The 17,257-nt window shown below is 37.2% G+C and overlaps 1 protein-coding gene across 2 annotated transcripts in view; it reads right to left on the bottom strand.

The window, feature by feature from the left end:
* The window catches only part of LOC131066522 (uncharacterized), an 86,630-nt gene that overhangs the window by 42,625 nt on the left and 26,748 nt on the right, over positions 1 to 17,257 (bottom strand). For both annotated transcript variants that reach the window (XM_058001296.2, XM_058001297.2), the window contains 2 exons: positions 3,235 to 3,409; positions 2,948 to 3,106 (listed from right to left, as the gene is read on the bottom strand). In XM_058001296.2, coding sequence (XP_057857279.2) covers positions 2,948 to 3,106; positions 3,235 to 3,409 — 334 coding nt within the window. The remainder of the gene's footprint in view (positions 1 to 2,947; positions 3,107 to 3,234; positions 3,410 to 17,257) is intronic.

Genomic DNA, 17,257 nt, shown 5'->3' with positions numbered 1-17,257 from the left:
AATTGATTATAAAATAGTACTGAGCCATTTGAAATAAAGATTAAAAAGGCATTGAATTTTATACACAAACAAACCAGCATAGGGAATTGTTTCAGGAATAGATTTAATTGCACACAACACACATTTTATTTACAAGTTCACCTCAATCCCAAAATTCAAATGGGTAACAAAAACAATGGTCAACCAATCTTGTAGTTCACAACTGCACTGACCATACAAAATACTATAACAGAGAAGAAATGAAATTGCAATAAGTATCACATATATTACTACATGTGAAATAATATATATGTTATTTCATACAATAGAAGGATGTGATGTCGACACTTAGCATGCATTACTATAACTCCACATTGGAAAACTGTGTTAAAACTTAAAATAGATAAATTACTATATTTAGTCTATGAATGTAACCAAATCTGCATTACATCACTAGTACAACAGAATATTGAATAAAAATAAGCACAATGATAGATTTTACAACTTAAGAATTAGTCATAGAATGGATGGGACCAGCCATAATCATTAAGCATATATATTATAAATAATAAGAAAACATACAATTGCTTGAATTCGAGTCCTCTAAAATACTTGTGCATTTGGGTATCATCTCAGTCAGGTAACATTTTGCTGCAGTGTCAGTCTTTAAAGATGGTATAAGTGGCTGCAATTCAGATTTTGGATCCACAGAGGGTATGGTTGCTGAATTTTTGCATGTTGAGAGTCTTGTGCCAACTACAGGTTGCTCCCTGGAGATGGATCTACATTCACGATGTCAATGCGGTGTAGCCCATTTACAAGGTGGGTTGTGTCTTGAATAACATCCATATCTCTCAAGAAAGTAATGGTGGATGCATTGCTACATTTAGAGAGATCCAACTGGGTAGATTTGTAGCAGTCCCTGTTGCATCTAAAGGAGACATTTGGGAGAGCTCAATATTGATTCGGGTAGATTTTGAATCCTTTTTGGATATTTTTAAAATTTTGTTTTTCTTCTACATTTGTTTTTATTTTTATTTTACATTCATGGAACAAAGAACAAACCCCAACTATCATCAGTATCTTTTTTACCTAGCTACTTTTGTAAGTATTTTCTATTTAATAGCTACAAATCCTTATTATTTTTACTTTTTTTTTATTTTTTTATCTGAATTTAACTAGAAACTGTAAATACTACTTTATTTTCCATTTTTTCTTATTGCAATAGGAAACATGCCATCCCTATGAAAATAAAAGAGGAAATAACTTGTCTTCATTGCAAGACAAAAATGCTTGAGGGAGGCATTAACCAATTGAAATATCAAATACCATGCGATGATGCTAAAATGTGCTCAAAAGTGCCCCCAAAAGTTGTACATAAGGTACAAAGCCAATTAAGATCCTATGATCAACAACAAAAGCTCAAAAATAGGCAAAACTAGCAAAGAGAAGAGATGGAAGCTATTCATTGAAACTCTTCTTCCATTCCTCCATTTCTTGGATCTTTGAGTAATGGCAAAGGCATTAACATTGATAGTTTTAGTGTTGGGCCTAGTGTTCAGAGATTTAAATTAGATTCATATATTATACCACCTTACTTCATGTTCCCAGCTATTACTTGAGAATATGAGTTTGAATACAAACAAACATTATGCTTGAAAGAGTACAATTCGAGACTTTTGGTTTTATTGTACCATTCCATTTCACATAGCCAAATAATTGATTATTATTTTTGTTTTGATATATATTGTTTCATTTCTTTGTCTCTTGATTTATGTTAATTTAGGGGCTTGTAGAATTCGAACTCTAGATTTTAAAATACTTACTTTGTTTAATCTATTTGTTTTGGGCTATGTTGTCAATTCTGGTTCGGTTTCACAGATTCAATTCATGGATCAAGCAAAAAAAATTCAGGGTTGGTTTCATTTTGGGTTCATATGTACAAAAAAAAATTAATATATAAATATTAATAATATAATATTAACACTTCAGGTTCCATCCTATGATTCTGCAGATTCTATGTTGTTTCCTTCCACCTATTAGCCATAAAAGGCTCCTTAACATATCCAATCTCCACGGAGCAGATTCAATCCTAAATGACTTTCCCGAGTTTGTGTCATAAAATATGGTACTGTAGTAACATGTGGCACTGTGGTGACCTGCTTAACTCTATGTGACTATACAAGGATTCACTATATATTTTACTTAAGCAAGAGCTTACTTCAGCCTGTGTATCTCATGCAGCACTATTGACAAAACCAATGGTGTTCACTATAATGCTATAGATTTCGCAAGCTCTCAAACACACATAGACAAAACAAGCAAAAATTCAAAATGCATATAGCAGACCCAAAAGACAACAGCTAATCCATTGTGCAGTGAAGGACGAACTAAGATGCCCCCTGCATCATGAGGGACGGGAGAACGTCATGGCCTCTCCTACCAGACTCTGAAAGAGAAGATCTAGTCTTTGCCATACAAAGATCTCAGCAAGGGGGTTGAGAAGCTACAGGAAACTGTTTGGAAGGCTATTTGAGCATGGAAGGAATGGTCGGTAAAAGCTAACTGTTCTGGATGAAATTAGTTTTACCCCTTGCATGATGCAATTATTATGTGGAATACCTTCAAGTTATCTCTTATATTCTCTAAGCAGGACTCATTCAAAATGCAGGCAAAATCAACAATTAACTTATGTGTTTTCTAATGAATCTTTTAGTTTTTAATTTCTATAGGTCCCAGAAGTGTAGAACCAGCTTACAATAACATATTTACAACAATTTTTATCTAAAAGAGGGTATAATTAACAACTAATTCCTCAATTATCAATATTTAATATATAGACATAACACTCTAACCAGTAATATATTTTAGTCCCCATACTTATTCTAATTTCGCACACATTAAAGCAATTCAAAGAAATTAAAACTTAAAAACCATTGCATGCTAGAAATCAAGGTCATCAAGTTACAGGTCGCAGAGTAAGGCATTCATCTAGCCACCGTGTTGTTCTGTCAACTGAAAGTTTGTTCCTCTTGTCTGAGACCCATGCAGGAACTTCATCAGGCAAGCTAGACCAAAGGTTTGGCCTTAATGCAGATATACTTTCCATATACTGTACAGGTTTGACCTGTGCAACACAATTTAAAATATAAGAAAACGGTATGATGTCTGCAATAGAGCAACCATCAGCCAAATCTAATGCATTTCTAACAACATAGCTGTGTAAAGATTTTTTCATATATTTAATAATCATACCATCCGGTTTCCAAATGGGGTCTCAAATGAAGCTCCAAATTTGTTGCTGCCTTCAGCATCTGATATGCATGAAACTGAATCCCTCAGAATGGCTATAAATCCATATTCAGGCATGCTCAGCATTTGATGTACTCCTCCAAGAGCTACCACAGTGCTAGGGGAAGGACACTCCCAGCTACATAGAATCACATTCCAACCAATTCACTATAATGGTAACTCTTTAAATTAAAGAGATTCTACCATAATGATGACTCTAAGCATCAGAACCCTAACTGCTTAAAATATAAATGAAAAAACTCTTGGATAACAAAAACTCAGTATGACATTATACAGCAATTTTTATATTCAGCATGTCATTATACATAGAATAGAACTCCAAAATTATTAATCTCAGGTAAAGAGACTGACCAAATGAATAATGCCCAATGCATACAGGAAGTCTGGGTTAACATGTTTGAACCCTATCTTCATATTTAACATTTAGAGGTCAACCTTACGTACAATACAAAAAGTGTAAGTGCTTACCACACCATGAGAGATCCACAGCAAGAGACAGTGATTAACATGTGGTAGATTTCTCAACTTTTGCTGGTCCAAAGAACCAAATAAATTCACTCACAAAACATTCTATGGAATTTCACTGCACAAAAAAATTCCATAAATCAAAAGCCTAAAGTAGCCACATGTCAACCCCAGTAGACTTCAATAATGCATCCCAATTCACGTGACTCTTAGTTTTCACCAGAAAAGAGAATTCATGCAATATAATATACTTGATGTCTCTAGCTGGCCACAAAAAGGGTTACATGCATATGTATTTATATATGTATATTTATATTGTTCTTTAGAAAAATGTGCGTCTGTATGTGTATTATACAAACGTGTGTGTCTGTGTATACATGAGCTTGAAACATCGGACATATTTCGTCTATTACAAAATACTATATCATCCAAAAATGGAATCTTAAAACTAAACAGACTACTATGCTACCGGCAGTACCTTGAAAAGGTTTTGCTGATGTTTTGTACTAGACAAAAATCTGCAACAATTCAGTAACCATCAAGCTGCAGACCTTACAAACTTTTAAATTCCAATCACAGTAACTAATATTCTAATGCTTAAATAAACATTAAATTAAACACAAATCATTGAGATTTAAACAAAAATCATTGAAATTAAATTAAAGACAGAAACTCTTTAAGTTCACCAGGAATAGGTCTGACGATCCTATGAGGCACTGCAAGATGTGCGAAACCATTCGGATAGCATGCGGCCAGGAAAATAAAAACTATTGGCTGATAGCGTTTTCAGCAAAGCTATAGCGTATAGCTATTGACTGGTTCAAAGAACTTGATGAAGAATCTAAAGCCTCATGGGACACCATGAAAAATACATTTGAGGCAGAATTCAAACTATTGAGAGACGACAATGAGATCGTGGCAAAAATTTACAACAAGGGAAACACAAGAATGTAAGAGCTTACAATTGTAGGCTCAAAGAGTTGCTGGTAAAGTTGGAGAACTAGCCAATTGATGGGCTTAAGAAGCAATGGTTCATTGAGGGATTGATCCCCTCCATGCACAAAAAGATGAAAGTGGTCCCCCAATCCTCGTACGTTCATGCTTATAATCGAATGATGGACATCAAGAGTGAAAACAACACATCCTCCCAAGGGAAGAGGAAGACTGACGATGACGAGAGCACCGAAGGTAGCAATGAAGAAGAATCTAAAATGGTCTAAGCCCTACGGTAGGCTATGATGAAAATGATGAAAGAATTGAATGCAGAGAAGGGAACTGTTGTCACAAAAGTTTGCGCCCTTGCTGAGTTATCAACTCAGCAACCTTGTGAAACATGGAAACAACCCCGAAGTGTGGGACCTTGTGCAAGGGGGGTTGAATCTCCGGAGAAGACCGTCTTCCTTCTCAACCCAAGTGCAGGTGTTGAACCAACTCAACACTCCAAATTCTATTTTTAAACCAATCCTAACAGCTTGCAGAGGAAAAGGGAAGAAGGAAAAGCTAAAACGAAAGGAGGTGATGCACCAAGATAAGAGGTGTTTCTCTCCCTACCCAATAATGACACAAAGAATCAATCAAAACACCCAGGAGATGCACAAACTTCAGTTGCATGAATGACCCCAAACGCATGTATAGAGGTTAGAATTTGCTGAATGTCAAAGGGGAGAAGATTTCCCACAGTCACACTCAAAAACAAGTTAACATAGCATATATGTGAGAGAAGTGTCACAAAACATACACCTATGATGAAGGTAAGGAAACATAGACAGCATGCATAAGTTGAAGTAAGGCAAGAAAGATGATTTCAATTGATTATAAGGCCAATAGCCAAACTTATAGTTGCAGAAATGCAAGAAATATGCAAGTCTTCAAGAGAAGTGAAAGAGGATAAGAATAGCTCAAGCCAGTAGGGAGAGAACCCTTTACAATGAGGCTTAACAACCTTTATATAGAAAACTGGTTGCAAAGGAGAGACCATTGGTCAAGGAAGAGAAGCCTTGACCCTTATGTGTCAAGAGGAATGTCAGTTAGGGAATGCAAGGAAGTGCATGGACCTGACATGGTGTACATGCAAGCAACTCGGCCATACCTTGACAAGGCAAACCCAAGAAGAAAAGTACTTCTAGAAGGTGGATTGCCTGACATTCCAAAGTCAAAGCATGCAAGCCTGACATGAAGGCCATCAAGTAACCATAAAGAAGCATGGCCCTGAACTCCACTTGATGGCAATCCTGCAATAACACTAAATGCGCCCTTGTAGCTCCATGAATGAAAGTGTACAAGTTGCAAGAGTTGGAGTGTTGAGAGCTTTGAGTGTTAATCATGCCATCTAGAAGTGTCGCAAGTTGGAAACCTGGGATTTTGGGGTTTGGAATACTTGAGAAACTTGGGTTTCTGGAGTTGGAAGACTTCGGAAACTTAGGTTTCAAGATTCTGGTGGTCAAGGAAGGTAAAGGCTTGGGAACTTGAGAATTTTGGGATTCCGGGATTACGAGGTCAACTAAGGCAAAGGCTTCGGAATAGGGAATTTCGAGATTTCGAGATTCCGGTGTCAAGGAAGGCAAAGGCTTAGGAACTTGGGAATTTCGAGATTCCAGGATTCCAAGGTCAAGGAAGGAAAAGGCATGGAACTTGGGAATTTCGGGATTCCAAGGACAAATAAGGAAAAGGCATGGAACTTGGGAATTTTGGGATTGCAAGGTAAAAGAAGGAAAAGGCATGGAACTTGGGAATTTCGAGATTATGAGGTCGAGGAAGGCAAAGGCTTAGGAACTTGAGAATTCTAGGATTCTGGGATTTCGTGGTCAAGGAAGTAAAAGGCATGGAACTTGGGAATTTCGGGATTCCATGGTCAAAGAAGGAAAAGGCTTAAAAACTTGGGAATTTTGGGATTTCGAGGTTAAAGAAGGCAAAGGCTTCGAAATTGGGAATTTTGGGATTTTGAGATTTCAGGGTTAAAGAAGGAAAAGGCGCAAAACTTGGGAATTTCAAGATTCTGAGGTCAACGAAGGAAAAGGCATGGAACTTGGGAATTTCGAGATTCTGAGGTCAAGGAAGGCAAAGGCTTAGGAACTTGGGAATTTCGAGATTCGGGGATTCTGGGGTCAAAGAAGGCAAAGGCTTGGAACTTGAAAATTCGGGATTCCAGGATTTCGGGGTCAAGGAAGCCAAAGGTTTAGGAAACTTGGGAATTTCAGGATTTCGGGGTCAAGGAAGGAAAAGGCATGGAACTTGCCTCCCAACAAGACAACACTTCACATCTCATGATTCCATTGGTTCTTTCCTTGATCAATTGGGGCAGCACTAGTCCATAGAACATATCTCTAATCAATTTTCACTAATGAACCAAGGGTATCATGAAAATGATAACAAAAACCAATAATGAAACTAACAAACTATGGAGTACAAAGTGTAAAATTGAGTGGTAGACGAAAGGTAATTGTCCTAGAAAAATGTTTTGTAGGATTTTTCAAGTTATGAGGCATTCAATAAAGGAGAGGCATTCAAAAGTCCTCACACAGGGAGAGTCATCCACCCCATTGAAGCCACGCAATGCATCTCTATGCAGTTATCAAAATCAAAGAGGTTGAAGCCAAATAGAATATGAACCCAAAGGATGCACTTTCATACAATGTCAACAATGTAGTGAATGGGGACACATTGCAACAAACTGCCAGAATAAGAAAGATAAAGTATAATTATTGTGCAAATGATGTTAACCAGGTGACCATGAAGACATCAACTACCCAAAGCCAAAGCGTATAAATATGTTGGTTGTGGAAGAGCACGACAAAGAGTTCTGATAATTACCAAATCAGATACAAAGAAGGTAACTTACCCAGAACCTCATATGAAGAAGGAACGACTTTGAAAAAGCTAGAGAAAAAATCAAACAAGTGAAGGCACACGAACTAAGAGCCTCCAATGAAACTGCAAGTAAATAATTGTGGTCAAAGTCAACAAACATAGTACGACAAGTGTTAAAGACAACCATACCAATCAAGGTGACAAACCTTCTTCAAACCATGTGGCAGCTAAGAGTGGCAATTACCAACATGGTCAATGATCACCAAATTCAACGACTTGAAGACCCCAAGTAAAGACATCATAAATGAGTCGCCACTCAAAGGTGAACAAGTCATTGACCCAATGCTATTCATGGTAAACATCGAGAAGAAGCCAGTTGTCACTCAAATGGAAATCATGGGGAAGAACCTGACAAACACCAATGTTGATGGTGAATCAAGAGTCAATGTGCTACCATAAGATACCTGGAAACGCCTCAAGAAGCCAACCCTTTGGTTGCTGACATTCCAACTAGTAGGGGTCGACCAGGATGGCATCAAGTCATTGGGGATGTAAACGGTACAGAAGATAATAATCGGGACCCAACAGTTCCTCTTGGATTTTGTGGTCATCCTGTTTGTTGATGTTTTTTTATGACACCTCGAACACAGAATAAAATACTAAGTATCTTATCCTCTCTTGAACAAAATCTCCTCAAATGCTAAACTTTGTGATCAAAATAAGGTGTCTCCAAGATTCTAATAGTCAAGTCTTGACTTTATACATGGATAGACTCAATGATATATAATGTGATTTTGTTGGAATCAGAAGGGGAACTTACGTTGAACATAAATGTTTCTAGAACGTGTTAATTTACTTGATTTGAAAAAAGACAAAAAGGATTAAAGGTTTATAGAAATCCAATCTACTCCTAAGTTAAATGATAGCAGTGGATCATGTTTGGATGGACACATTCCTTAAACCGAGCTTTGTTTTTCCATATTGCAAACAACTAAACAAAACTGACGCAATCTTCCAAGGGAAAAGAAATATTTTCATATCATGAACATTCATCCAAATATGCAATACGCTTGCGCAACTTGAATAAACATATCCACAATTGAACTCAACGCACTTGAAGGTTCAGGCTAAATATGTACTGTAATTGAAAATCATTCAAACACAAATAGTATGAACGAAGAAATTATCAACATCCACACATTACTCCATCACAATCAATGAACTTCATCTAACATGAGGATATAACAAGAAACCATACAATATGCAAAAGAAACACCACCATTCACCATAAATTCAATGAAAAGTATGTTTATTTACATGCTTGGCAACAATTTCTTCTTTCTAATCCTACTCTACTCTAACTGCTAACTATTAACCTTTACAAATGAGGAGAGCAAGCCTTTTATAGAGCTCTATTTACAAATGAATGGCGAAGATCAAATCCAAATCAATGGCCAAGATTGAAAGATAGAAACCCTAATTAGGATTTGTTACAGCAATCACATAAAATTTAATGCTTGACCAATGATAAAATTACATTTTAGGACACATGTCCAACATTGAATTCTAACCAATAGAAATCGAAGTTAGGTAAGATAAACAGTATTTGATGAAGTGACATGTGTCACTTGCTCCACCTTTGAATGACCTAGGTTCGCTAAGCTTAGACAGGGTGATCTTGATTGATGAATGAAGGTGAGTTGTCGCCACCTCAACCACTTGCATGCCTTCTAACTCATCACAAGTGTGTAGTTGACTACACTTGACCTTGATCATTGTATTGATGATTGATCTTCCATGCCTTGCTGAAGTGTTCCTTGATCTTCTCTAATGTGATGAAGTCTTCCTTCATGATTTTGATGCAGATTTCGTGACATCTATGATGGATCCTCCCTTTGTTCATGATGTGCTTGGATAGCTCACCTTGATGTGGGTAAGTATCTCCATTGCATCATTGTGGAGTTTTCTCCCTGCTGTCCATGAAGATAGATGATGTTGTATCTTGCACATCCTATCCTTCATGCTTTTGAATCTCAACCCCTTCACCACCTTGTTGAGTCCTACATCTAAGAATGAGCTGAGCCTCTTTATTCACTACGCTGATATCCTTCCTTGAACCTTGGCCTCTGCAAGGTGATGAGATGTCCTTCCTCACCATCATTCAATCATCTCATGCTTCTCTCCTTGCATTCTGTTGTTTGCTGATGAAGCTGTCTCTAGATGTTCTTCCTCTGCATTGTTGAGTGTGATCTTCCTTTTACACCTTGGAGTCTTGACTTCCATCATTCCACATGCTTACTCCCTACATCAGACCTAAAAAGACAAAGAAAACTCTTTGATCATGATTGTGACTTGATCTTAAACACATAAATGAATGCTAACAAACCCTCCTTTCCACAAAATGAATGTTAATACATTCTGATTTCATCTTTATTAATCTAGCAGTGATGCTACATCTGCTCATTGGTCTGAGTTGCCCTAGAAGTCTGAGTTGTGTGTTTTAAGGCCTGATTTTATGCCTTTAGGACTGAGCCTTTACCTCTCAATGCTGGGCACAAATAAGGAACCCCTCTGCATAAACCCTAAGCATATGTATGCACAAAAGTGCATGTGAATGTTGAGTGCATATAAGAAGCCCATTTGCAGAGCAGATTTTGCTAGTGAGCCTGCATAACAAATTACTGATAAAAAGATCATAATTTGCTTTGCCCGGCTTAATTGCATCAAATGATGAATTTGCCCATGTCTGATCCTGATGCTATGCGCCTAGATCAGCTCGCTCTGCTTTCTGCCTTTCATCTGCTGCGAATTGACTCTTTAATTCTGACTTGATTTGACTCCTGACTTCTCTTTTATATAACTCTTAAAAACTCTCATCAATTTTGGTTTACGTCAGCTAAGGGGATTTATTTTGATTCATTTCATCTTTTATGCACACATTTTGAAGGAACAATCTTACCTTTTGCCTAGGTCAGCCAGCACAATTCCAACCCTAAGCGCTTGCATTCACATTTTTGAAAGGTTCTTTTATTATTTTTCTCTGCCAAGGTCGGCTGGCAAAACATGTGTGAATTTCGCCTTGTTGAAGGGTATTTATAGGGGGCTAGCACTCAACCTTTCAAACACCCAATTCACGCTTCGAATCTGAACTTACTTAGCTCTGCTTTGATTGTTAGGGCTGCAAATTAGGGATAACCTGCTCTGCACTTTAGGGTTTCTGCACCTGCGAATTAGGTCTCTGCCATGAGATTCGTGGATTTTGTGCACTCAAGGATAAATTTGATGCAACTTCATTTTCTCGTGGATTTTAGGAGGTCATGGATTCTTGCAACTCATGGATAAATTCGCTCACTGACCCTCTTAGATTGTGGATTTTAGCAACTCAAGGACAATCTTGCTAAACATACCCCGCCTTAGGTTGTGGATTTCTCCGAGTCAAGGATAAATTTGATGTAATGTCCCCTTTTCAACATAGGATTTAAAAAAAAATAATAATAATAAAATTATATATAAAAGAATAAAATTAAACATAACCATAACAAAAATTTAGTTAAGATTAATGAATGGTCAAAAGGCATAAGATGAAAAGTTGACTCCCTCAAACATGAGATATAAATGGGAGAAGAGAACTTCATTTGAAAGGCAGAAGATTAGGAATCAGAACTGCAGACCTAATTTAAATAAGTGGTGCAGATCTGATTGTGAAAGGTTGTATCCCTTTCAAAGGGGAGAAATAATGAAGAGTTGCACTCTTTCAAAGGGTGCTAATGGTGGAAGTGTGTGTCTCTTGCCAAAGGGCATACATGAGGAAGAGGTGTGACCTCTCCCTCACATGGAGAGATATAAAGGAAAGGAATCAAAAGCATCCAATGACATCACCACTGATCAGATCAGATCTGAACTGCTATTAAGTTACAGGCAGTAACATCCTTGTTCTAAGTGGTAGGCATGGTGATGTGCTTAATGTGTATGCTTAATATATGAAGCCTGATAATGTTCTTATGCAGAATTTAGTAGTAATATTAATATAGACTGCAATATGTATGACAGTCATACTTAATTTCATATACATAATGATTATTCCAGTACTGATCATTGGAGCAATGATTGGAGCGCACAGCCTGGTATGCTATATGTCTTTCTGATGTCTGTTAAATAAACACATTTACAGAATACAATAATCTATATCTATATATCTGATATAAAAGACGTTCCTTTAAAGAATCTAGTTATAAGCTGTGCATTGGTCTATAGATATAATATCATATGTATTCATAATGTGTGAATTGGCAAATATATATATCAAGGGCCTGATCCATGATTCTTCTGCTAATACTTGGGCAAGGATTGTAGTCCCAGGATGCCCTAAGGGCCTGCATCTGGAGACCTTCAGGGAGCCTGCTTGTTGATTGGTCTCTAAGCACCCTACCACAATAATTTTCCCTCCCCAGTTTGGGTTAGAGAAGTAACAAGGATAAGACCTTGATATATAGGGACATGGAAAAGTATTATTAAGAAGTAAATGCCTACTAATCTAAACATTTAAATTAAGATGTTATAATATTTAATGATGAATTCAATAATATAGATTAATTGTTGATAAACAGCCTGCCTCCAAGTAGTGGTTGTCACATTTGATCTTTTCACGTCTCATCATCTTGAGCACTAAGGACACTACATCATGGATTTTAGCAAGTGATGGATGAATTTTTTCACTTCACCTCAAAATCTTAGATTTCATGAGGTCACGGATTTTGGAGATCCATGGATAATTCACTTGCTTCATCAAGTCATGGTTGCTTTGATCGCTTCACTCTCCATCATAGTTAGTCGCATATTAGGTCAAACATCATCATGTTGGGAACATCTTCATCAAGTCATGGATTTTATCAACCCAAGGATAAACATCAATCAATCTTGCCAACTCCAATACTTAGTTGATCAATTCACTTTCATCGTGACATTGATCCTCATTCTGCAAGTCAAAGATTAAGTAAGTTCACCATTTCTTCTTCACTTCATGGATCAACCTTGCCATATTCCTGCTTGAGGCGTGGATTTTAGCAAGTCATGGATAATCTCAAGTCATGCGTTGATCGCTAGCATTCACCTTCACCATCAGGATATCTTCATCAAGGTATTGGGATAGCATCACTTCTTCATTCATTGTTACCTTAAAAAAATTTCAAGTCATGGATCTCCACAAGTCATGGATTTTGGCAACCCAATGATAAAAGTTTTCACTCACCGTCCAAGGTCGAGGATTTGAGCAACTCAAAGATAAAATATTTTGCTCACCTCCTAGGTCGTGAATTTGAGTAACTCAAGGATTAAAAGTCTCCTAGGTCGTGGATTTGAGCAACTCAAGGATAAAAGTCTCCTAGGTCATGGATTTGAGCAACTCAAGGATAAACTTTATCACCTCCACTTCAAGTTGATTTCATCATTCCTTGCTTCATCTTTTCTCTAAGTTGATCATTTTACCGCGCTTGTTTGCAAATTTGGAGGATTTGAGGGGGTAAACTCACTCATTTGCGCTTCCAATTATCCCCATCATCAAGACCTTCAAGGTCTTGTATTTTGTGAGTCAAGGATAACTCACTTCAGCCTCGTCACTTATTGATTTCACCAAGTGTAGAGTGACTTGTTCATAGGGTTGACTTGGTGTTCCTTTCCTTTTATCATCACCTAGACCATGATTGATCCTCACTAAGCATTTCATCTCAATCAATCATCACTTCTTGATCATTCCTCACTTCTATGCTCTAACTTAAGAATGTCCACTTGCTCACTTGATTGCTCATTGCACCTAAGACTCACCTTCACTTTACTTAGAGGTTGCATTGTGAAGCATCACTTAATGATCATCTTAACCTCTATCCATCACTTCACTCTCACCTATCATTGCACCTAAGACTCACCTTGACTTGACTTAGATGTTGTATTGTGAAGCATAACTTAATGATCATCTTAACCTCTATCGGTCACTACTCTCACCTATCACCCAAGCACTTGAAGCTGGGAAGACCCCAAACTAGTCTAGAGGGGTGCCTAACTACTTCTAGACTGCCTAACTTGATCACATCCTGACCACAAGGCATTATATCCCCTCACAAGCAAGAGGTTTAAGACTCGAACTATTGCCAAGCTAGACAACTAAGCTAAGACAACTACACTACCGAGAAAAAAAGTGGGGGTCCCCATTTGCAATGGAGCAATGTGTGAACACATCACAACACTGTTGCAAAAGAAAGAATACATTGCACTACTTGGGAGAGGATGGTTGTTAGCAGCCAAGGACAATCAAAACTAGAAAAATAATACAATCTCCATTAGTAACAAGGGTCGAAAGTATGTAATTGATTTAAAGAATTAAGCCATGTGTGAGGAAACGGCTTCATTGGATTCATTTGATTTAGACTTCAGAGAAGAATGGATGGAGGGTCAACATCCGATAAAACCAAACGACTAGGGCATTTTGGAGTTACAATCATGCTTAGAGGATGAAACAAATTCTCTCTGCAAATGGAGGATTATGACATATTTCGATCCACTTGTAATTTTCATGAGGCTACAACTCTTAGCAAAGAGAAATTGATAAAAGCATGCCAAATTATGGACGATCCATTTGCTAATATTATTAGAATATTTAATTAGTATTTTAATGGTCATTAGTGTAAGTTTTGCTTTATTTAGTTTTCTATTTTTTGCTATCCGATTGTTTATTCAATTAATTTTTCATGGTATCAGAGCCCAAGTCGATGGGCTTTTTTAAAGTTTGGCGAAATTTTCAAAAAAATTTGTGGCCTCCTACCTAGAAATAATTTCTAGGAATTTTTTTTAAATCAATTTTTTTATGAAAAAAATTCTTGGTGTTTCCGGCGGGCTAGGGTTTCTAGTTCGAAGTTTTTTTTCCAAGGCAGTCTTTCTCTGAGATTATTTTTCGTGAGGATTCATGGGCAAGCTTTTTGCAGTTCGTGGGTGATCTATTTTGCAGGCCTGAATTCCGATTAGGGTTTGCAAAGATTTTCACCGTTTTTGAAAAATCGCGGTGTGTTTTTCCACCACAATTTTTGAACCAGTTTTTTCTCCGAGGAAAGCGCGATTTTTACTGCAAATCGCATTGGAGTTTTTGGCACTTTTTTGAGTTCTATGAAGTTTTTTGAGTCGGGCCTACAAATCCCGTAACTTTTCTTCTAATAGCGGCATTTTTTTTCTCCCTACCAATTTCCGCAACTTTCTCTTTCACGTTTTTAAAAATTTTCGGTCTTCACGTGATTTTTGGCGAAGAGTTTTTTATGGCGTGGGACATATTTTCTATGCTTTTTAGCCCGCGAACATCGTTTCTAGGTGTCGCGATTCTGATCACGTGTTTTTCACGACCTCTGGGATTTTTTGGGCGGTGGCAATTTGTTCTGCAGTTTTTTCCTCCGGTTTTTTATATATTCGTAAATTTCACGATTTTTTCAGCAACTCTGACGGTTGTTTTTGGGGTTCTTTTTTTCACAGCGATAGGTTGACATTTCTGCAGATTTTCCAACGACGCGTTTTCGTGTTTTTCCAGCTCATTTTGTGTGTTTCCACAGTTTAGGAGTGCTCATTGATTTTTATGGGTTTTTATAAAAAAATTTCCTTCAAAAAAATATGTTTGGGTTTTATAATTTTTATCCATAAAAAATTATTTGCTAGGTTTTAATAGTTTTTTCAACAAAAATTATTTTTTGGGGGTTTTACCATTTTTTACAAAAACAATGATTTGTAAATCCAACTTTTAGGGTTTTCAATATTTTTTTCCTGAAAAAATTGTTTGTGGGTTTTCTGATTTTTCTCCACAAAAAATCATGGGAGGGTTTTGCTTGATTTTTCCCCAAAAATAAGGGAGTGTTGTTTTACCAGGTGATGTCTTCTATTTCGCCGCATGAGGTTTGTTGTTTTACCACATGATGTTTGTTGTTTTGCCATGTGATGTCTGATGTTATGCCATGTGATATATGGTGTCTTGCCGCATGATGACTAGTGTTTTACCGTGTGATGTTTGGGGTTTTACCACGCGACGTTTTAGGGTTTTTACCCTTTTTTCCACAAAAACTGATGATTTGTATCTTCAGTTTTGGAGGGTTTGCCGATTTTTTCCTCAAAGTCGTGGTTTCAGGTTTCAGTCTGCTTACCCAACATCAGGTTGGATGGATTCTGGCATTCTTGATCATTCACACTTTGCAGACCCTGGGAGGGTCTCCACCGCAGCAGACTGTTCTTTGCATTTGTGATCAAAAGACCTGTAGTGTCTTTTGTAGGGTAGTTCGTTTATATAATGACCATTAAGGGAGGGTATAAGAATATTTATTATTATTTAATTAGTATTTTAGTTGTCATTAGTGTAAGTTTTGCTTTATTTAGTTTTCTATTTTTGGCTTCTATTTTTAGAAGCAGTTGTTTCTTTTTAAAAACATCACCGCTTGTAATCGCTGATTTAAACAGCTCTGTAACTTAATAAAGTTATCCGATTGTTTATTCAATTAATTTTTCAAATATGGAGAGCAAAATGTTTAATATGGAGTGTCCAAATAAATGTCAAGGGAAATAAACTTCATAGAAAAGGAAAAACAAGATTATGAAACAATTATGAAGTTATGAAGAAGGCAGCAAGAAATAATATTACAATATTAAAATTTCGAGAGAAATTATAAAATATGGCCGACTTATTATTGTCAAGTTCAACCAATATATTACTATAAGGGATGGCGAAATTATGATGATAGAAGGCCGCAAGGAATAAAATGTCATGGACTTGGATTGTGGTGGCCACATAACAGGTTTATTCACACCATACACCCTAGCACAACCAGTGGATATTCATTTCGCTTGCTCTAGTGTACAACATCCTTTTCTCTTAGTCATGCGACAATCATACTGCATTGTCGGAAGCGAGATCACCAGATGCTTCAACTTGAAAGCTCAACTAGTTCCAGCTTGCTTCCTTATTTTCGCAAGTCCAACTGATGATCCAGCGATCACCTTCCTTCTCTGTATCACTTCCGTCGAGTGTTGAAGATGACTTTCCACTGATCTTCCTTGGATTCAAGAGTTCGCATTCGCTGTCAGGCACTACTAATTTTGTTGAGCGTGGGAGAAGGGTAAAAAGCCTTAAGATGATTTCTTCAAATGTAATGTGACTTGACAAGATCCGACTTTCAAATGCTCAGCCCTCCTTCTAGCGCCAATTTTGTTGACGTGTATTTTGTACACGACCAAACACAAAATAAAATACCTAAAGGTACCTTATCCTCTCTTGAATAAAGCTCCCGAATGCTGAAGATATCGCAAAAGGATCAATCGAAGAAGCTTCAAGGTTCCTGTTATGTAGGATCTTTACTCATGGATAAGCTCTTTGTGGTATGATGTGATTTTGCTGGAATCACAAGGGGACTTACACTTGACGACCTAAACGTCTGATTTGCTAGAATCATAGGATTTCACTAGCCTAGATTTTGAAAAAAAAGGAAAAAAGGATGAGGGCGAGGGAAGGATCTAATTCTAACACTAAGAATGTAGGAGCAATGATTGATCTTTGATGAAATTCTAACTAAGTCTTGTTTTGACATCCCAAGACCATCTCCACAAGATTAGTGCGATCTTCAGAGGAAAGCTTTATGATGTTCAGATCATCGCTACAGGCGTAGGCACCATCAGGCTG

The sequence above is a fragment of the Cryptomeria japonica genome, chromosome 3 (assembly GCF_030272615.1).
Source record: "Cryptomeria japonica chromosome 3, Sugi_1.0, whole genome shotgun sequence".
Taxonomy (NCBI): domain Eukaryota; kingdom Viridiplantae; phylum Streptophyta; class Pinopsida; order Cupressales; family Cupressaceae; genus Cryptomeria; species Cryptomeria japonica.
Note: the sequence above shows the minus strand (reverse complement) of the source record. Positions and strands in the feature narration are given on the sequence as shown.